Source organism: Dendropsophus ebraccatus, chromosome 5 (genome assembly GCF_027789765.1).
Source record: "Dendropsophus ebraccatus isolate aDenEbr1 chromosome 5, aDenEbr1.pat, whole genome shotgun sequence".
Taxonomy (NCBI): Eukaryota; Metazoa; Chordata; class Amphibia; order Anura; family Hylidae; genus Dendropsophus; species Dendropsophus ebraccatus.
In genome coordinates, this window is record NC_091458.1 from 39,944,369 (window position 1) to 39,967,807 (window position 23,439).

The following is a 23,439-nucleotide window of genomic DNA, read 5'->3' on the forward strand; positions in this document are numbered from 1 at the left end:
TAACCGAGCGCCAAGCTAGCTTACATTAGTGATCAGGCAAATACTACAAATCCTTGCAAGTGTTACCAGAACTGGACAGCTTTCTTTTTGAGACCTGTACTTGTCTGTAATAATAGAAATACAAAATGTGCAGGTAATACTCATGTAAAACCACTGCCCTTTGTGTAAGTTGTTTTACATGAATGTAATGCCATCACTTTTTACTGGATTAGGTCCCTGGTTAAAGTGACATTTTATCATTTGGTTATACTCCACAGTTCAACCCTTTCAAGGTCAAATGTTTCAGGACAATTTTTTAAACAAAAATTTCTAGACAGCATTGTCAGAACACTCACTGACTTTGGCCTCAAGATGGGTCACATGACCAAAGATGTGTTATACTGCAGAGATTTCATTGCAGGGGTAGGAAACCTTGGCTCTCCAGCTGTTGCAAAACAACAAATCCTATCATGCCTGGACAGCTAAAGCTTTGGTTGTCCAGGCATGATGGGAATTGTAGTTTTACAACAGCTGGGGGCCTAAATTTGACATCCCTGACCTGAGGCCCATATATATATATATTATATATATATATATATATCTCTATCTATCTATATATATATCTCTATCTATCTCTATCTATATATATATATATATATATATATATATCTCTATCTATCTATATATATATATATATATATATCTCTCTATCTATATATATATATATATATATCTCTCTATCTATATATATATATATATATATATATATATCTCTCTATCTATATATATATATATATATATATATATATCTCTCTCTATCTATATATATATATATATATATATATCTCTCTCTATCTATATATATATATATATATATATATATCTCTATCTATCTCTATCTATATATATATATATATATATATATATATCTCTCTATCTATATATATATATATATATATATATATATATATCTCTATCTATCTCTATCTATATATATATATATATATATCTCTATCTATCTCTATCTATATATATATATATATATATATATATATATATCTATCTATCTATATCTATATATATATATCTATCAGGTAGATTTGTTGAGTTGCCTGTTTATCTTCATACAATTATTGCACAGAACCTATTGTGTCATAGCTTAGACATTTTCTATTGACATGTCTGTAAATAATAATTGCATACACATCACATTCAGGTGTGACATCCTGATTATACACAGATGAGTGGTGTTATATAGGCTGCTTCTGCAGGAGATGTGTGTCTGGCATAGATTGCTTTCGTAGCTGATATTTAGGTTTTTTCTTGTATACACACAAGTTGTGTGGTGTACAGTCTTCAGCAGAGGTGTTGCAATCTTTATACACTTTTGGATGTTGCAGATCTTGTTTCGAGACTAAGGGTACAAACCCACTTGACGTATTTGCTGCGTGAATCAGTCTTAAAAATAAGCAGGCAAAACACAGGTTGGCTTTATACAATTGTTCTGCGTTAAAATACGCAATCGCGTATTTTTGAAGCGTGAAGCTTGTTGTTAGCAAAGCATCAGTTGTTAACAACCTGTGCGAACGCATGTAGCTTCACGCTTCAAAAATACGCAATTGCGTATTTTAACGCAGAACAATTGCATAAAGCCAACCTGCGTTTTGCCTGCTTATTTTTAAGACTGATTCACGCAGCAAATACGTCAAGTGGGTTTGTACCCTAAGGGGGAGAATTATCAAACTGGTGTAAAATAGTTGTCTTAGTCGCCCCTAGCAACCAATCAGATTACACTTTTCATTCCTCACAGATTCCTTGAAAACGGAAAGGTGGAATCTGGTTGCTAGTGGCAACTGAGACAATTCTACGTTACACCAGTTTAATAAATCTCCCCCTAAGTGTTCTATAAGTCCCTGTTCACACATCCATGGATGAGGCTGTATTGCACAGCCCACAATATTCATTGGCCCATAGACTTGTATGTGTCCTCTACAGTCTGGAGTTGCGGACTGCAAAGTATGGCTTTGTGGTCAAGGCCTAACTTTTAGGCTTTGTTTACTTTGGTTGTAATTTTAGCGAAATCCAGGAGTGTTAAAAAATAACACATGCATATATATATATATATATATATATATATATATATATATATATATATATATATGCATATTTTATCTACTTATCACACAGATGGGAAACTTTGGGTCCTGAGCTTTGGCTGTCCAGGCATGATGAGAAGTGCAGTTTTTCAAAAGGTGGAGGGCCACAGGTTCCCCTCCCTGCTCTGTATGGTTAAGATTGGAAGACGCTAAAGGCCAGGAGACTTGCACTCATGTTCCTACAGCCAGTCAATGACCCGTGTCATGGTGAACTGTCCTGTCATAGGAGAAACTGCTGCCATGAAGGGATGAACCTTCTTAGCCACAATTAGAGATGAGCGAATTTACAATAATAACCAAGAGAAGGGCTTCATTATCTCTGCAATGCCTTTTAACTCACTGCCGCTCCTCACTGGGAAAACCTGGATCCAGTCCTGGGAAACTGCTCCCAGTTTCCCAGGACTCAAACCAGCTTTTCCCAGCACCTGGGGAGGAGCGGCAGTGAGTTAAATGGAAGCAGGTTGATGAGGGTATTGTAGAGATAATGAAGCCCTTCTGTTGGTTATTACTGTAAATTCGCTCATCTTTAGCCCCAATGCTTTAGATACTTAGGGGGATATTTATCAAACATGGTGTAAAGTGAAACTGGCTCAGTTGCCCCTAGCAACCAATCAGATTCCACCTTTCATTTTCCAAAGAGTGTGAGGAATGAAAGGTGGAATCTGATTGGTTGCTAGGGGCAACTGAGCCAGTTTCACTTTACACTATGTTTGATAAATCCCCCCCTTACTGTCCAAATTTCCATCCACCCATGGTGTAATATAGATGTATATATTACTGTAGTGTAGGGTGTAAGCTTTGTAGTGGTTACACTTTTCCAAATCCTGGTAGCAACTGGTTTGGGGGCACTATATGTACTGTGTTATAGTGTATCTTAAAAAAGTAATACGAGTTAAAAGAAATGGATCCCCTTTTCCTATTGTTATTTCTAGGATGTGTCCGGTATTGCAACTAAATGAATGTGAATGGCCGTGCCATGCAACGACCACAAGAATGGCGATTTTTCTTGAAAAAGAGCTGGACCCTTTCTCAAATCTTGGCTGACCTTTTTAAGCACACTTTAGATAGCTATAGGCCAAATAGGTGGCATCTATACCGCTCAACAACAATCCCACCCACCGCGTGCACACACACATTTGACTCAGCAGAGTGTCCATATGTTCTGGAGGGGGAGAGGGAAACAACCTTTTGGCAGTGACTTATCTGACACATACACAAAATATTTTGCATATTGAACTCCAGCACACCAGCATCTCTTTCCCCCTTGCTCCTATCCCCTTTAGATAACCATCTGAACCTGCTTAAATCAGTTTTTGGATGACATTTTCCTAATATGAGTATGAGGGCCCTCTAGCGGTTATCGGGTTCACAGTTAAAAGCATTTCCTTGTATCATCATGTAAATTTTACTAAGCCGTGCGACGTGTGTAAAGCCCATTCACAAAACTGCATACCTTAAGTAAACACTGTTGTAGTACAGCTAAGGTCACAGTAAACCAGATCATCCAGTATTGATACAATCTCCCCGTAGCAAATCAATCTATGACCAGTATAAATGCTATAAAACCTGCTCTACAGAATAAGCGTACATCAAGTACCGATTAGATATCTGACTAATACCCATACACTGTGCCAGACTCATACTCGCTGTTTTCAGATAGGTTTAATAAAATAAAAAGCTGTAGTAGTAAAACCAATAAGTTAAACTATAAATAGGCAAACTATACAATATAAAATGTGTAGAACAACATTAAATGACAATAAAAACGAATTTCTTCTTAACCAGAAGGCTAAGACAACCATATTACGCCTTAGAGAGTTGAATCTTTTCGGCAATAACACACCAGTTAGAATGGTCAAAAAAAGTCTGAACAACACGAAGCTCGGGAATGCATTGTTCTATGAGGTCACTGAGCTCGCCCTGCTTGAATATATGATAGTAACGTAGACAGCCATTATTTACGCCTTGCAGATGATCCGCTGAAACCATCTTATGATCTTGGTTACTGTCTCTCTTGATTTTAGTTTTATGTTCACCGGAGTTTGTAAGATTAACTTGCGGATCAGTCGATTGTCTGTATTTAGATCCCAGATCTGGTAGAGGGACCACACTGAGATCATTCATGATTTTATTGCAAAGTTCTACATCGGGAGACTTCCATGAAGTCACGTTATTGGTCGGTGATCTTAACAATTCCACAACCCCGTTGGTATTGTTCTCAAGTTTTTGCACCTGATTTGGAACAAATTCTCCATAGTTCTTAAAGAAATGCGAAGGCCTAGGGGAAATTGTATTTCTTCCTCTCGTGATGTCAATGTAGAGATTATACAGTCGACGGAATATGCTTCCATGGTTTTGCCCACTGGTCTTGGACTCAGGAGTCTCATTCAATCCTGAGTCTAAGGATTGAGCTAAGAACTGGGATGAATGAAGATCACTCTGATATAGTGAAGGTTGGTGATCTAGAAATGAGGAGCTTTTTGTTCTTTGCTTTGCGGAGGTATGGACCTTGTTGAACCGCTGATTCAAGGAGATGGTTTTGAGGTCCGGTTGCCAGGAGTTCCGTAGTTTGTCGGATAGGTTTTGTGTATCAGGCTCCATGTTCCAAGGTATTAGTAAATCTTGATTCTTAAACTTTCTTCTTTTCTGTTCCATTGCCCACACATATATCATCATTTGTCCACCAACTTTCAATATCCGAGTCATCTCTTTAATAGCTAGAATGCGACGTTCCTTTGTTGAAAAATGGTGAATCACTGTGTAAGCCCAAAAACAAGAAGTTAGTGTTTTTTTATATATACTGTGTATATATATTATATATATACACATACATATATAATCTCAAACCCAACCTGAAATTCTTCTGAAAGGCTTGGCTCACTTTTTCACCATTTTAGCCAATGGCCACACTGCAAGTTTCTGTAGAACTAAAAGATTGATTTTACTTATCAGACTGTGGGGCATAGCAATATATCGAGTTGTATGCGGACAACAGCTGGAGCTTTAAAAGCTCAATCTTGCAGTGCAGGGATGGGGAACCCGCAGCTTTTCCAGCTGTTGCAAAACTACAATTCCCTGCCTGGACAGCCAAAGCACTGTTGCAGCATGATAGGAATTGTAGTTTTGCAACAGCTGGTGGGGTGCAGGTTCCCCAACCCTGTTGTAGCACTAAAAAAAAAAAAAAAAAAAAAAAAGTTGCAGTGTGGCTCTGGCCCTAAGGACATGCTGTCAATGAATGCAAGCATTCTAAAAACCTGCCCAGCTAAGTCATAATTCACACATAATATTGACCTAAATATGCATCCGTATTTGTAACCCAAAGCGAGTCCAAAACACAGTAGAGGTTGAAATCTTTTCTTTATTTAAATATGACCTACATATGAAAGTGTAAATGAGCAGCACAGACAAAACCCACCAATGCCAGATACAGAAATATAAATAATTTTACTTCCTCCATTGGAATTGGTGTATCTTACTGACATGGCGCTCCCTGCTGCCACCTCTCTCTCAATGTCAGGAAGGAGTAAACCTGCTCTGGTTAATTCCAGAAACAGGTGACAATCTGCGAAATCCGCTGCAGATCACTTGCCTTTGATTTTCAAGAAGATAACATACTCGCAGCGGGATTGACATCCCTCTGTGAGTATGTAAGTGACAGCTCCATGGGCGGGTTCACACTACGCAATTCTCGCGAACAATGTCCGTGGAATTCCTTCAGCTGTCCGCCCGCACGGGCATGCGCTTTTCCGCAGGCTCCATAGACACCATTCTATGGGCCGGCGTATTCCGCGATCCGCTAAAAGAAGTGACATGACACTTCTTTCAGCGTATAGCGGAATACGCCGGCCCATAGAATGGTGTCTAAGGGGCCTGCGGAAAGGCGCCCAGATGTGCGGGCGGACAGCTGACGGAGTTCCGCGGACATTGTCCGCGAGAATTCCGTAGTGTGAACTTGCCCCATTACCTCTCGCCGGCCACAGCATACATTACCTGCTCCACGATCAGGCTTGCTTCGGGGGCTCCTGCCGTCTGGATGTCCCACTCAGCCACTCAATCAGTAAGACGTCCAGCCGCAAACCCCAGAAGCAAGCCCGATCATGGAGCAGGTAATATATGCTCTGGTTGGCGGGGGGTTAAGGGAGCTGTCACTTACATACTCGCAGCAGGATGTCAATCCCACTGCGAGTAATCACAGGCAAGGGATCTGCAGCGGATTCCACTGTATATTCGCAGCGTTAAATCTGCTGCGGATCTGTTGTGTGAATCTAGCCCTCTTTCCTCTCACTAACAGTTCATACCAATTTTGGGTTGCAAATTTAATTGTTCCTATTGAATGTACATGTCCAACTGTTCAGTGTTTCAGTACTTTTTGCACAACTTGCTGTTCTCTAACAAGGAGCTTGTTAGTTGATGCTTGGTGGTGTTTCAGTGTGGGCCAATACAGAACTGCCCTACAGTCGCATCATTAGGGAACAACTGCTGGAGACTGGAGGACCTTACATTCTCCAGACCTAAATCCCATAGAAAACCTACAGGATCAGCTGTATCACTGTATAGAGGCTCATAACTCTGTACCCCAGAACCTCAATGACCTGAGGGACACCCTTTAAGAAGAATGGGATATGGCAGACAATAATGCGAGGTCCTTGTCAAGCTGTAATTGATGCTCATGACAAGTTATTGAGACAGTAACATTTTTGTTGGGGTATGCCCACTACTGGTGTTGGCTTTATTTAAAAAAATTGTTTGTGATGAGGAGATCACTATTGTTTTTACTTCCATGCCCTACTTCCATGATACAGTATCACTGGCCAGAGAGCTCTATGGTTTCCATAAATCTCTCTCAAAGTCAATATCCCTAACTTCTTGTGAGTATTTATTCATATTAGTCTTTGTAATATGAAATGCAGATTGCATGTTAAATTACAAAGTATTACTTTACAGAGTTTATATAGTAAATTTATATAATAGATAGAGGTATTTGCCTGCAGCAAATTTCTAGATGCATTGGCTACATGATACCTGAGATTTTTTAAGCTACTACATAAAAAATACGTGCTAGGTATCTACCAAAGTCTGCTCGCTAAGAAATCTGCATCCTAAAGGCTAGATGGTGAAAAACAACCTTCTGTAACTCACCAGCTATAGACAGGACAGCATCGAAACAGCCATCTCTGTACGGGAGCCGCAGACCATCACACGCCATGACTTCATAGCCTCGATTTCTTGCAGCTTCCACCAAGGGCAGGCAATAATCGCAGCCCACTTTATATGTCTCACTGTTAATATGCAGATATTTTCCATTTCCACAACCTGAAATCATATTAAAAAACACGAGATGATGAAAATTGTGCAAAGGAAAAGGTGAAGTCTTTTGCCTCGGTGGCCGAGTAAGCTGCTTTGTTGTCTACTTGTGATGGAAATCGACACACTTCTTTATTGGATTGACCTCTTATCTATGAAAGGTTCCACTACACATGGTGTATACGCAAGTCAGAAGCTTTTAAAGAGAAATCATTGAATTCATTGTCATGTCATAGATAGCTAAGGTTTTGCCTCTTTTCCTCTCAGCAACAGCACTACTCTATTCCATGGCTTCTCAGACTTTTTGTTCTCAAGCCTCACCAGGCAGTCCATGTTGGTGTTGGGGCCTCACCAACAAATGTATACTACCACTTCAAATATCGCCATGTAGTGCACATAATTTCCCAGGGCAGCAAGTAAATACTGTTCCACCTGTAGCAAACCAACACTGCAATACAAATATTGCTCCATCTTTAATATACTAACACTGTAGTACACCAATTAACACTGCTGCACCTGTAGGAAACCAACACCGCAGTATAGCATAGCAATAAATACTGCTCCATCTGTTGTGACCCAATACCACATTGCAGCAATACATACAGCTTAACCTGTATAATCCAACTCCAGTGTGTAGGAATACATACTCCTAAATCTTTATAAGCCAACACCACGGTGCACAAATACATCATGCTCCACCTGTATAAGCCAACATCAAGGTGCAGAAATGCACACTGTTCCATCTGTACACCAGCACCACAGTGCAGCAGTCCTGCCCCCAGCCCTCTACTCACCTGGTGGTTTTTTATATCTTGCTAGCCCGTCTCACCCCTATAGCATCTATATCATCATTATCATTGCCTACTATAAGTATGGAACCTACACTGATGGCTGATTGGGCTGCCATTATGAGTGTAGTCTCTCCATTTTCTAATGTCAGGCACAGACAGGGACCCTGCACTTCACAGTATGAGAAGCGCTGCTCTAGTCCATGGTCTCTGCTTAGTTTTGCAAATGATACCTATTCCCTCTTGGACAAGCATGGTGTACTTTCCAGAAGCAAGCTGCCATGTTTTTTCAGGCTAATAAAACCCCTTTCAGCTCAAAGGAAGAAAAACTATAGACAAGCTGAAGTCCTAAAAAAATGAAGGCTACCCATGGCGACAGTCATCATCGGGAATAGTTTAAAAATCTATTTATCTCAATAAAGTAATTATGCAAACTCGTTGTATAAACTCCCAGATACTTATCTAATGCAATCTGCTTGTATTACCAGAATAATTGCAAGCCTCTAATTTTCTTCTGTTTCTTTAGCGGGAGGAAAATTAAAAGGCCATGTATTTAAATGAGCCATTACAGGTAATTGTTAGTCACAATTGTTTTCTCCTGAATTGGGAATAAATTACTGTTACTGGGCTCCGCAGAGTTTTGCTAAAAACATTTTCCGAAAAATTCCCTAAGTAAAGAAAAACTATTATTCATTGAAGACGCCATACTTTCATAAATAATTGCTGCCGGACATGGCGAATGAGGATATAAGCGGGGTTAGGGTCCCTGAAGTGATACATTGTATTAGGCTGAACTATGGAAATTATGGTATGAATTCATTCTCTCTGCAATCACTGAATATTTCTGAAACTAAAGCCTCAAGCATGGAGGCACAGCATCTCTGTACTATACAGCTATAAACACTTCATTAACATTGTATTATAGATATTCTCCCCTCGAAGCTCCAGAATAGGGTGTCTTATGTGATATGCTGAGCAGCACCTTGTGTTATCCTCCTCATAAAGAAACTAAAGCCAGCAGGTCCTACAGAATGAGCCATCACCTTGTAGGTGTTTGTAGGCTTATTAACTACTTATAAGTAAAAGTGGCGATTTTAATCCCATAGAATTCTATGGAGGGGCATGGCATGTCTGTATGCATATTGGCGTTCTCTCCCCCCCCCCCCCCCCCAAATTCTTCAACAGAAATTCTGGAATACCATGACTTGTTATTAAACAAAAAAGGAATAAAAGGCCTATACTTAAACTACAGCGCCAGAAAAAGAAAACATTGAAAAGCAGGGTAAAAAACTGCTGACAAAAAAAAAGAAACTATTCAAAAATGGTGTCGTAGGGAAGAGTCAATGTGCTATACATAGTATACAGGATAGTTCCATATTTTGTTGGGTTTAGAGTCAATTCAGAAAAGCGTATTGTGTTTGGCTACAAACACACAGCATTTTTTTTTTGCCCGTTTGTTCTAGCTAAAATAACGGAGGTTATTTGGCCTCAAAAGGACAACTGTCCAAAAAGACAGCCATAAAACGGCCAAAAAGGGTATTGAGTGGTCGTGGCTTTTATCTATATGTGTTGCCTATGGCGCCGTTAGGCCTTATTCACACGTCTGCAAAATGGGATTCACAACTTTGGACAAATTTAAAACCAATTGTTTTCTATGTGCTTATTCACACATCTGCAATTTGTAGGCTGCGCCACACAAAAAAAAAAAAAGGACATGTCATAGTGCAGATCTTCAATTGCGGTATAGGTCACTGTCTACTCTAGAATGTAGCTGTCTGTGACTTGCAGACCACAGGCACAAAGTACTGTCCACAATCCATGATTGCAGACATGTGAATGTAGCTTTAAAGGGGAAATCCACATAAGGAAAAATTTGTTTTCTATTAAAAGTACATTAAAAGTTATATAGATGTGTCTATATAATGTATTACCGTATCTGTGCGGTTCTGCTACGCTGGTAGCTGATAGAAATCCAGGAAGTGAAGAAAAATGGCCTCTGTGCCAACTCACATTGCCTCCTGCTCCCACTGCTATCCACCCTTAGGAGACAAATCTTCCATGCCTCTGTCTCACATTGTGTTTGCTGAGCACAGGCTGATGGTGCAGACAGGAGGCGGGGTGTGATGTCACAGGAGGCTCGGCAGGATCTTGTCTCCCAGCCCCGAGTGATTCATCATCTCTGACCAGCCAGAAGCAGCTGCTGCAAGGACTGTGATGAACAGCTGAGGGAAAGCATTGCATTCTGGAACCAGTACTGCATTCTGGGAACTGCTCAACCGGGAAGTACAGAAACACAATACAGAACGAAAACCCCCAAAACAAATGGATTTTTGGTGGTTTCAAAACTGGGATAGACAGGTAAGTAATGCGTTATGCTTTGCAGAAGTTTCATTTTTTTAACCTCTACCTGGAGTTCCCCTTTAAGCTTGGCCTAGTAAACCCTGGTGGATTACAGCTGCAATACCTAAAATCTCCCCCCCCCCCCCCCCCAGTCATTTTGACCTGTCAAAAAATCAGTGTCCATCATGTTGGATGTTTGGGTGATGGCTGATTGCACCAAAGGGCTGCATGATCGAAATGAATAAACTTGCTGAAAATTAGGGTTTGCAAGAACCCTGGTGATCAACATTTTAATCCCGCTGCCTGGATAAAGCTATAGCTGTAACTATGTTTTTCATGCAGTCCTTGGGCTTCAGCCACCTTCTCCAAGTAGGAGATGGCAATCATTCAGGTTCGTGAAAACCCTAACTTTCAGTTCGCTTATCTCTACTGAGCAATTCAAAGCCATGTAATACAGTCCTAAGATTATCACAGAACAACATGAAATCCAATTCCGTAAAAGCACTGTGGTCCAGGTATAGCACATATCCTAAAACACAGTTAAATTCACCCAGTTCAGTTCCCCGAAACCGTATTGGAAGTGAATATTTGCAGAGATAGAACTCACTGATGAAAAGGGACTAAGCTGTACAGTAAAGTGAAAGCCCCCTGTGATTGTGGCACAGAAAGCGAGTAAAACTAGATGGGATCAGGTTCTACTACAGGATTAGGATTCCATTCAGGAAAATAATTTAAGCCTTGTGTAAAAGTGACTGTGATTATGGCCTGTAATAACGTCATAATAACGTAATGTCGTCTGTAATAAGGTTTCACTAATGAAGTTTTCCTGAACAAGTACAACACCTAATGGTGGTTAAACGGACTTCCATGTTAAAGCACTGTTCACACAGGAGGGATTTACTGCAGAGATAACTGCAACAAATCAATAAAATCACGAAAGAGCCACACACTAGATGTACAGTGTGTGACTTTAATACCCCTGATGGGGCCAGGCGGCCATCTATCATGTATGGTGGCCTCCCAACCCCCAGCAGATGATGCTGGATGAGGGACGGATAGGGCATGATTAAATGGACACAGTCATAAAAAAAACTTTAAGTGTCACTGTTGTTTCCCAAAACTTTTGACATGTCATAGAGACATATCAAAAGTTTTGATCGGTCCGGGTCTGAGTGTTCAAACCTGTACCGATCGGGAGGCATAGCTGGGAGAAGACTGGACTAAGCACAGTCTTCTCCCGGCTCTGTGTCACGTGATCAGTCGAACTTATAATGAAGCCCGACTAATAAATCCGTCTGATTGCGTGACACACAGCCGGGAGAGGACGGCGCTTAGCTCTACCTCCCGATCGGTACAGGTCTGAACACCCAGACCTGGACCGATCAAAACTTTTGACAGGTACACTTTAACATGTAACTAGGGCTGCATCCAAACTCTTCGGACGAATTAGAGTGTACTCAAGGTTCGCTTATCTCTGTTCTCTCCAGGCTTCATTTAGTCATCGGGAAGTGAGGAACCAACCAATAAAAACTTTTGACAAGTTTGTGCGACGTGCAAAAAGTTTTCAAGACAATTCCTTCTTGTTATAAGGGTTTCTCAATTGTGTTACCTATATGGTGTCCCAAAACTGGGGCCCCTGCTGTTATCTTACCTGTGCTGGAGCTGCTGATCTCTTTAAACACAGCCGAATGTCTAATTTATCTATAGCTCCCCCGCAGGGGAAATGAGGCATTTCATGGACTCTACCAAAGCCAAAGGGCTGTCTGTGTAATGTCTTACACAGCTAAAAATGATGTGCATCCTAAATGTTAGACCCCTCTCCATTAAGGCTATGTAAAAACAACTACCATATTTAACGACAACGCCCTTTGTTGTGCAAATAACGACCGTTATTTCAGAAATAACATCCTTTGTTTACACAGCAATGGCCTTTATGTAAAAAGGGCCGTATTTTATATATTTTATAGCCTTTATGTAAAAACGGCCGTATTTTAGAACAATGTGAACATAGCCTAACCTAGTTTTTTCTGATAAAACATTTAGGGCACAGCTGTGTCTTTAGTCTCTTTTATTGCCAAATGTGAAGCACAAAAGTAAGCAGAAGTAAAGCCAAAAACATCAAACATACTGTGGACACCTTATGTAAGAATATACCCTTAAAAATAGTTTTTTTTTAGAGTTTGTTTTCACATTTAGTTTTTTTAATGCAGTTTTTAAAGCCTAGGCCAGGAATAGCTCCTAAATACATGGCATGTAAATAGCAAAGGGTAAGACATCTTCCCTTTTTTAAAACCCATTCTTGGCTTTGCATTCAACAATTGCATTGAAAAACCTGAATGTAGGAACACACCCTTAATGCGACTATTTTAAATCCTCCAGACATCATTAAAGTACAAATCCTTTAATTCTTGCACTTACCTATATCAGCAATGAGACTTCCGGGCTCCTGAGCTAGCAGGAACTCCTGGACTTTTGGCCAGGCTTTGTAGCGTTTGTCATTGAAGTACGGTGCGATCTTCTCATACACCTTGTGTACATGTTGTCTTTCTAAGCGGCTTGCTTCCTTTTCCATCGTCTGTCTCACTATGTCATTGAACATTTGAAGTGCCTTAAAGCAAAATAGAATATTCTATTCATCTGAAGGCAAGCCAGATGTCATAGCCATCCTCTGTGACTGTACACACAGCAAGGTTTGCCTGTGAGATGTTAGAGCGCACAGACATCATCTTGTCAAACAGCAATGTCCATACATTCAAGTCTAAAGTTATCACAGCACAAAAGATAACATGTCACATGTCATATTTATTACATTTTCTCTACCTTTCACAGCCAAAGTTCAGTAAAAGTTAATTGAATACTGTTTATTAAAGGCTACTCCGGAGAAATAAATGTTCTGGTGGCAGAAAGTTATGTAGATTTATAAAGGACCTCTATTATGAAAACTCAAGAGCTCCAAAATCCATGGGGGTGTTCCCCCTGAATGCAAAAGCCTAGCTATGTAGATCCCATGGCTTATCTTCGAGGTTCCTGTTCTTGCTTCTATCAGCCTACAGCTGCTTATAAAGTATAAAGGCGGGTTTTGTCTATATGGTATAGGCAGCATCTTCTGGTAAAAAAAAAAAAAAAGTTGTTTTCAAATCAGCTGTTGTCAGAAAGTTATACAGATTTGTAAATTTGTAAACTATTAAAAAATCTCAAGTTTTCCAGTACTTATCAACTGCTGTATATGTCCTGAAGGAAGTGGTGTATTTTTTCCAGTCTGACACAGTGCTCCCTGCTGCCCCCTCTGTTCATGACAGGAACTGTCCAGAATGGTAAAGGTTTTCTATGGGGATTTGCTCCTTCTGTGCACAGCTTATTCTCCTGATTGGTGAATGTCACAGAAGTAAGATCCTGACCAATCAAAACGTTTGACACATCCCTGTGGGATAGTGCCCAATAACATTCCTATTATATGTATTCAGTGTATGCCAAAACATAGTATACAGGCTAAAATCGGGAAAGATTTATCAAATATGGTGTAAAGTGGAACAGGCTCAGTTGCCCCTAGCAACCAGATTCCACCTTTCATTCCTCACAGACTCTTTGGAAAATGAAAGGTGGAATCTGATTGGTTGCTAGGGGCAACTGAGCCAGTTCCACTTCACCATGTTTGATAAATGTTCCCCATTAGTGTTAATGCTTTAATTTGAGCCTGGTATTCTAGCAGTAGCTTTCTGATAAACATTAGAGCAGATACAAATTGGAGAAATATACTATAGTGTCTTTTGGGAGCAGATCTAAAGTCAGTTCACAAACTGCAGCCGTCAAGGTCTGAGGCCTGAGTTTTATAACCACATTGCAGTTATATTATAGGTATAAAATACATAGCTAAGCTCAGTAATAATGCCGACTGTGCGTGCAGGGACATGAACTATAAAATAACCTTACCAATTTATAAAGTCTAGCAGCAAGCAGCAAACCTCTACAGTCATTTTCCAACAGGGACTCTGAACTAGACTTCCAATAGATTAGGCTATTTTCTCATCTATAAATCATACAACTATTTACTTACTGTAATATGATGTAACACTAACGCCGGCAATACATCAGAGGGATAGTCTGACCATCTAATGTGTATGGGGGTCTTCTAACTATTCCCTAAGAGGAGATGGGGGGGGGGGGGGATAAGGGTCAGGAATGTTGGATAAAAAGTTTAACTGCCAAGCCAGCTCGCTTCTGGATCAGCGGTAAAACCTGTGGGACCGTATTACATGCAACTCCTACTGGATCCAATGGGGGTCACGTGTATTACAGTCTCATTTGGTGTTGGTATCCAAGGAGATACAAACTTCCAGCATAAGGATATGTCCAGACTAAGGAATTCTCGCTGATAACTTGCCGCGGATTCCGTTGCTCAGAAAACCACGCACCACTACCAAAATCCCCTGAACCTGTTCAATCTTTGGGCGAAATATGCCTGACCATAGAATGGAGTCTAAGGAACGGAAAGCGGGAGTGCATGTGGACAAGCGGCAGAATCAATGGCACGTTATCTGCGAGAATTCCTTAGTGTTACGTCACGGCCGATAATCGTCTTGTGTAATAGAAGACAACTATCAGCCCACGTGAACGATGTCGGCTGATCATTGTCTGTTGATTTCTTTCAACATGTTGAAAGACAAACGACTAATGGTGCGTTTACACGGAACGATTATCCTTCAAATTTTCACTATAACAATCGCATTTGAGTGATAATCGTTCATCGTGATCTTTCAACATGTTCTCAAATCGTCGTTGGTCGTTCACTGAAAATTTGCAGATCGCTTCGTGTAAACGGTCTTTCACCGATTTACCCTATGTGTGAGATAGGAAATCGCAATAATGAATTTTCCAAATGATATATCGTTCCGTCTAAACGCTGATCGTTATAAAAAACACATTGTTACTTCGAAATCGTTAATCGTTTGATTGGACGAATTATCGCTCAGTGTAAACGCAGCATAAGATAGCAACGATCTGCTGCAGTTGCTCCTTGTAATAGGAGCAGTGGCAGCAGGTCTCTGCTATCTTCTATGAGCTGCCTAGATGATCTAGCAATCACCCGGGCAGCCCCCCTGCTCCACCCCGTGGCCCCCCAGCTCTTACCCGCTTGCTGCCGCCGCGTGTAATAGCGCTGGCAGCGAGCAGGGAACAAGGAGCATGCAACCGCTGACAGCGCTCGTTTGCTCCTCTGCATTGGAGCTTTACAGAGAAGCTCACCACTGATCCGGCAGCGAAGCAGCATGACAGGCACACTTTAAGGCTATGTTCACACTGCGTATGTTTCCGTCCGTAGTGCGAACCGCGAATATACGCACGTAGTTTTGAGGTTGATGCGTTCGCTTGAAAGTATACGATATACGCCCGCACAGTGCACACTACGTATGAGCTTACGGCCGGATCGTATACGGTGCCGTGAAAAATGGACAAGACCATTGTTTGAGGACGGAAATGTTAAAACTCACGGCCGTGGATTTCCATGCGGTCCCGTATGAAGTACTTATTTCAGCCAAATTGAACTTGATTTTTCGATCCAAAAGGTTCTGTGTGGTTTACGGGGCTGGGCGAAGATTTCCAAGTAAATGACCTGCCTCAGATCGCTTCGAAACAAGCTAGGGAAGCATAACTCTACTACGGGCGTATGTTCGTGATTCGTTCGCATCCGGCCACATGTCAATTTTTCCCACGCCCGTAGTTTCAGCCGCACATGTACGGCGGCGTACGATCTACAGACGGATTCCAGCGAAAACTTTTATTAAAGTATTGTATTCGCCACAAAAGTTATACAAATCACCAATATACACGTATTATGGGAAATGCTTATAAAGGGCTTTTTCCCTGCACTTACTACTGCATCAAGGCTTCACTTCCGGCTGTGGCTGCTGGAGAGGATGATGGCAGAGGGATGTTCAGTGTCCCTTCAGTGCCCTGTGTCCCTCAGTGTCCCCCTGCCATCATCCTCTCCAGCAGCCAAAGCCCGCACAGCTCTGGGAGTCGGGGCGTGACATCACCATTTTATCCAGGAAGTGACATCACCATGTTATACAGGAAGTGAAGCCTTGGTGCAGTAGTAAGTGCAGGGAAAAAAGCACTTTATAAGCATTTCCTGTAATAAGTGTATATTGGGGATTTGTATAACTTTTGGGGAGCAATACAATACTTTAATAAAAATTTTTCCCGGACTTCTCCTTTAAACATGCCCAATCCTTTTGTTTTAGTGAGATAAGCCATCTGTCAGCAGCTTTATTCCCTTTCAGTCAAATGCTTGTGTGTATGGGAGATAAGGGCGAGCTGATTAAGCATATTGTGAATGGACCACCTTATCTGTATTACCTCTGGCAACAAGCGCGTCAACGGTTTCCAATAACAGCCAACAGAATTGTAAATTCAACCCAACGAATCAGTGTTGTTGCATCCAGGGCTGATTCCGGGATCTCTGCCGCCTGAGGCAAACCTCAGGCGGCCGCCCCCTCACTAGCACCGCAACGCGTACCCGCCACCCCCCTGTAACCAACACAAACAACAGCACCCCCCCCACCCCCGCGCCTCCCCGCTCTCAGGCCCTGCAGGCGCTCACCTGTCCTTTCGCAGCCGTCCCGCCGCCAACACTCAACGCTGTCCCCCGCCGCGCTCCCGAGGCGTCAGTCAGCAGCTGTCATCGCCGTTGTCGCACCGCCAACGCTCATCGCTGTCTCCCAGTGAATGGAGAGGGCACACGCCTGTCCGCTGCCGCCGCTCTCCGCTCAGGGATTTAACATGTTCATTCTTTGGACAGGCGCGCGCTCTCCTATTCGCTCAAAGTAGGACACTGAGCATGGCGGGATTCCGCGGCGGAGAGTGTGAACCGGCCCTTAGAACGGGACAGAAATTAAATGTGTATGAGACTTACCGACAAACACCGGCAATCAAAATAGCCGGGTGCTAACCGAGTACCATATTTGGAGGTGAAGTTAACCCCAGGTCACTATATTTATTCCTGAAGTCTCTCCACATTGCATGAGCTCTACTCTCGAAAACGTCTCCTGATACTAGTATACGTTAAAAGCAACGGTATACCTATTTTAATAGAGCACTGTAAATACACATTGTACACTGGTGTCTAATTTTATCGAACTAAAAATAAAAGCTAAGTTTTAACTTTTAGGGAAATCAAGGTATCATGCCTATGGCAATAATGTTAAAAAAAAATAAAGTGAAACTGTAAGCTGCAATTCATGTTTTAAGGGATGGAAAGGGAAACGAAGAGGTGATGCAGCCTTCAGCACTTTACACTAGAGAATAAAAGCATTTTTCTACTTTGTGGAAGCATGGCTGGACACGTGTAAGGTACAATGTGTCTCTATGAACTAACATCGGTTTGAAACGCGAAATGTAGCTGACAGCTTTAATTTAAAGGGGAATTCCAGTGATCCCATAAAAGAATAAAATGCTAATTTCCCACTTGTCTGCACTGCTCTGAGTTCCAGATTTTTACAAGTGATCTCAGTTTTACATCATGGCATCCGCCTAACAAACTACATCTCCCAGCATGCACTGCACCTCAGAACCAACTGCCGGATACCTGCCCCTGTGTTGTAGTACCTGCTCACTACTGGCTTCATCTGCTTCTGGTTTGCACAGTATATATCTATCTGTCCATCTAGATAGATAGATTAAAACAAATTGATCTCTTTTCCGCTATACTACTCAGAAGACGCAGTTGTTTCCCTGCTCTTGGCCAGGTGATCACTGTGTGATGTCAGTGGCGGGTGGGGTTACAGATGAGTTGTTACAGCATGCCTGGTAATTAAAGAGACAGATCACGTGACCTCTGTCTCAGAAGGGAGGGGGAGGACTGAGGAGTGGAGACAGAGTGGACCTGGCAGGGAGGATTTTCAGCAGCTTCAGTGTGTAAGTCAGGATGTGCTGCAGTCAAAAGGACCAATTCAAGTAATAGAAACCAAAAACAAACAAGCCTCAGATTATAGGTGGTGATTGAACAGGGTTAGATTTTTCCTAACCGGAGTTCTCCTTTAAGTAGGAGCCATTTATATAGAATAGAGTACACAGTGAGTCACGTGTAGCAATGTTAACCATCATGGGTGGTGTGCACTGTTTTACTCAAGCATGCGAGATGTTTTTAAAAGACAAAGTGTGACACCTAATAACATGTTACGTAACATTTGTGACTGTCAGAAATAGAATGCATGTAGGTCACGACAGGTCAGACCTTACATAGTGTCTGTGCCTGCCTTAGCACACTATTACTGGTCTACAGGAACACCAGTTGCTGCTCTATGGTGTAACATCTGTTTTAAGTAAGAGATGAGTGAATTTACAGTAGTAAAAAAAGCAAATGGCTGCATTCCGCTCATCATGCTGCAGGCTTCGAAGTCTGCTCCACTCCATGCTGCTCCTTCCTGGGCACTAAGAAAAGCTGGATCCAGTCCTGGGAAACTGGGAGGAGTTTTCCAGAACTGGATCCAGCTTTTCCCAGCACCTGGGAATGGAGCAGACTTCAAAGCCCGCAGCCAGAATGCCAATAGGAACAAAGCGATTTACTTTGTTCCTACTGTAAATTTGCTCATCCCTACCTATAAGGCTTGCTGTGGTACAATTTTTCTTTCCAATTCAGAGGACTGATCCCTATGTTGCAGAGTGAATATTAAAGGGGTTGTCCAGCGAATATCCCTTTCTTTTAAATCATCAGGTGTCAGAAAGTTGAATATAGATTTGTAATTTATTTCTATTAAAAAATCCTCAAGTCTTCCAATACTTATCAGCTGCTGTATGTCCTGCAGGAAATGTTGTTTTATTTTCAGCCTGACACAGTGCTCTCTGCGGACATCTCTGGCCCAGACAGGAACTCTGCAGAGTAGCAGAGGTTTTCAATGGGAATCCTGATAGAAAACCTCTCCTGCTCTGGACAGTTCCTGCAGGACATACAGCAACTGATAAGTATGGGAAGACTTGAGATTTTTTAATAGAAGTAAATTACAAATCTATATTCAACTTTCTGACACCTGTTGAAGAAACCTGACACCTGTTTAGAAGAAAAAGCTTTTCGATGGACAACCCCTTTAAGCTCTACACTAAACCCAGTAAACATGCATTGGTGATATTTTCTTTGACACAATTGAATTTTGCCATTTGTATTACTGTTGCAAGACGTAGGACCCTCCATGGTTCTACTGAAACTGAAAACTTTAGGAAGTAGGTCACAGTGCTTAAATGATAGCCTAGATCTTATGACTATAATGCCTGAACCTCCTCCAGTTCTACTGACCCGGACTGTCAATGGAGCAGAAGAATGAGTAAAGCCTCTGCACGCTAGTTCCAGAAGAATTCTTAGGAAGTTTATTATGAGCTGTGTGATACTGTAATTTGATATTACAAACAAATGCTGCCATTGTTTCAACAGAGCTCTGAGCAGTCTGGGAGTAAAGCTGACCATGCGGTAGAAGAAAGTTGGAAACACATCTAATGTTTATTGGGTTTATTGACTCTTTCCTGACGGCACACGTTGGAGACGAGAACAGTAAGGCATACTGGATTCAAAAGCCCAAATTTGTTCAAGGCGAGATAAGCCCTTGCCCTGGCAGCAGCTTTCTCCATTCAGAACACATGCCCGCTCAGCCAAGCATCACAATTATGTGATAACAGTTGGCTGATTGACAGGAACTGTCAAATGCCCATAGAAAATCTCCCCTGCTCTGAACAGTTCCTGACCCTGACAGAGGTGGCAGCAGAGAGCAGTTTTAGACTCGAAAGAATGCAGGACATACAGCAGCTGATAAGTACTGGAAGGCTTGAGGTTTTTGAATCTGTATAACTTTCTGACACTAGTTAGTTTGACAAAAAAAGAAAAATTTCTCCAGAGTACCGTTTAAAGGTAAATGTTTCAACTGTAGTTTCCAAACTGCTGACACTATTAGCTGTTAGGTCAAGGAGACACAATTCACTTAAAGTGACTGTACCACCAGGCCGAGGCTGAAGAAACCCGTGCAGAAGGACTGGAGGCAGGCCGACCCACTGCCAGTGGGAAGAAACCCCAGCCCCTCCATGACATGACTCCATTAGAATCAATGGAACCCTATTATAGAGGGGCTGGGGTTTCCTCCCACTAAGGGTGGGTCGGCCCGCCTCCAGTGCTTCAGCCTGGGCCTGGTGGTACAGTCACTTTAAAATGTTTTTGACAAATACAATCATTAAGCAAACTTACCTCCGTCTGATATTCTGCTTTTTCCATCCCATTGTAGACAGCTTGTTGTCTAGGTTACCAACCACCACTCTGCTCTAAAGGCAGTGGTCTGGTTGCTGTATATCTCTATACATCTACTATGACGCACGCCATGAAGATTCTCACCTTCTCCGTGGCGTGCACCAACCATAAACCCCACTTGCCTAAAGCCTGAATACATATGCAAAATATACCATGGGAACATGACCTTAGTCTATATAACAAAACATAATGGGATGTGTATCATTCTTTTTGTAACATTATTTTGGTGCAAAAAGTGTTTTTGTGCATGGCGTGCGCAAGCCATGTGCTCTATTTTTGAACAGTTTACACTGGCTACACCTTTCTTCCCATTTTTTGCTCAAAGGGGGTGTGTGGTTTATATTAGCTATTAGCTACTATATTAGCCAGATTTATTTTGCACAAAAATTATTGTGCAGCAGTACTCCAGTCAGACAGCGTAGTTAGTCATTTTTTTTAGCCCCCCCCCCCCCCAAAAAAAAAGTGCAAAAATTTTGGAATATTTATCAATCTATGCCCATGCTCCTAAATATAATTTTTGCACAGCACAGAAAAAAAAAATGTGCAAATGATACATCCCCCAACAGTAGTGTAGCTACCATGGAGGCAGGCCATGCAGCTGCTTTGGGGCCTGTGCTGCAGGGGGGCCCTCTGGCATAGTGTACTAGCTCCATTTTCCCCCGGATAGCTCTCACAGTCCACCCTAATTACACCCCTACCCCCCAATAAGTTTCCATTAAGGCTTTTTTAGGAGGTGAGTAGTCTCTAAGCCACTCTAAGGGTACTATTACACCAACAGATCTGACGACAGATTATCTGCCAAAGATTTGAAGCCAAACCCAGGAACAGACTATAATCAGAGAGCAGGTCATAAAGGAAAGACTGGATTTCTCCTCTTTTCAAATCCACTCCTGGGTTTGGCTTCAAATCTTTGGCAGATAATCTTTCATCAGATCTGTTGGTGTAATAGTACCCTAAGGGTACAAACACACACACCGTACACGCAGCAGATTTGATGGTGCAGATTTGATGCTGTGTTCAGTTATTTAGATCTAATCTGCTGCGTATTTGTTGTGTATTTGCTGCGTATCGCAGCCGTAAATACGCTGCGTATACGGTGTGTGTGTTTATACCCTAAAAGGTCAGTGGTTTCTAAGCACTTTCCCCCCCAAAGGCTTCTGTAAAAAAAAACTCTAATGTCTAAAAATTAAAAAAAAAAAAAAAATCAATACAAATAAACCACTAAAAAAAAAAAAAAAAATATTATGTCCTTAAGATGAAAAGTAGGTTATTGGGAGACAAAATACGCCAGGCAACATATCTGACTGCTACATCAACAACACCATAAAATCAATGAATGATCAGTACAGCAAGTCTCTCAGGAAACATCACAGCCACACAGAGAACCAATAATACTAAATAGAAGTGTACAGTCTATAACACAGAGGCTTCAATGCTTGTTACCTGCATGAAGTGATAGCCTGCTCAGTCTTCTGCAGACATTAGCACATCTTCCCTGTTTCAGGCTACAAAACACATCAGAACAAAGAGGAACAAATGTTAAGTGAATGAAAGTTTCTTCCACCTGCCTGTGGGGGAGGAGACGCTGAACCTGCAGGTGTGCTGTGAATGTGAGACGTAACAGAGCAACCGGAGACCTGTGTCATGTCTCTGCCATTATTCAGCAATCTGATCACCACTCCTCCAAGATGTAAGACAAAGGAGCTGCCTGCATGTGCCTGCCGTTTGTCCTTGTATCGTATTTGCTCTGGGAACAAGCTATAACATGTAATCTGCACTTCTTGCGTCCTGTATAGAGAATATTATCCAATGGGATTAAAGACAAATGGGCTTTATATGCAAAGGTCGTTGTAACATTGAACATGATACAAGCCGGAGAAGTAACGGCAGGTGGGGATAAAGCAATCATCAGATAACACGTCTCATATTTTCGTTAGTGTCGCACTCCAATATGTGTCTGTATGGATAGCAGATTGTGCTTTATTGAGAACAATTCTATAAGAACTGTCAGCATACACCCATGGCTTATTGGGATGAGGCTTCTAATAACGATAAAAATAACATTCGTTATGGGGGTCAATAGAAAAAAAAAAAAATATATATATATATATATATATATTTTTTTTTTTTTTATTTTACAAATATTCCCTGAATATTATCATGATCTGTATAAGTGGCCTTGACACGGGGTTTTAGGTCCAGCACTGAAATAAAAGTCTTTATTAATATGAAAATGAGCTCCAAAAGCCCTGGGGGTGTCCCTCTGGATGCAAAAGCCCAGCTATATACATCCCATGGTTTGTCTACAAGGCCCCTGTGCTTGCGTGCTTACTTCTATTCAGCTGCTTGCGTTAGGACGATATAAAGGCATGGTATTGCCTAAATGGTATAGGTAGCACCTGGTGTCAAATCAACTGGTGTCAGAAAGTTATACAGATCTGTAATGCTGGGTTTACACGGAGCGATAATTCGCCCGATCGTACGATTAACGACTTCGAAGTAACGATTTTTCTTTTATAACCATCAGCGTTTAGATGAAACGATATATCATACAGAAAAATCGTGTTGCGTTCGTTTTGCGACAGTTTAA

At 41.6% G+C, this 23,439-nt stretch overlaps 1 protein-coding gene across 1 annotated transcript; it reads right to left on the reverse strand.

Annotated features, from left to right (window-relative positions):
- Nucleotides 1-3,854: 3,854 nt before the first annotated feature.
- LOC138793490 (probable tRNA methyltransferase 9B) lies at nt 3,855-22,525 on the reverse strand. The gene is made up of 4 exons (XM_069972090.1): nt 22,293-22,525; nt 12,986-13,175; nt 7,275-7,448; nt 3,855-4,891 (listed from the first exon to the last, which is right to left on the reverse strand). Exons 1-4 carry the CDS (start codon nt 22,296-22,298, stop codon nt 3,939-3,941), a joined length of 1,323 nt encoding a protein of 440 aa, XP_069828191.1. The 5' UTR covers nt 22,299-22,525; the 3' UTR covers nt 3,855-3,938.
- Between the last annotated feature and the right edge of the window lie 914 nt (nt 22,526-23,439).

What these genes read in the sequence shown, in the direction of transcription:
- LOC138793490 (XM_069972090.1), bottom strand. An exon ending in AAGTCTCATTGCTGATATAG is followed by an intron (nt 7,449 to 12,985) that starts GTAAGTGCAAGA and finishes ATATGATTTCAG; the next exon opens with GTTGTGGAAATGGAAAATAT. An exon ending in TGCTGTCCTGTCTATAGCTG is followed by an intron (nt 4,892 to 7,274) that starts GTGAGTTACAGA and finishes GGGCTTACACAG; the next exon opens with TGATTCACCATTTTTCAACA.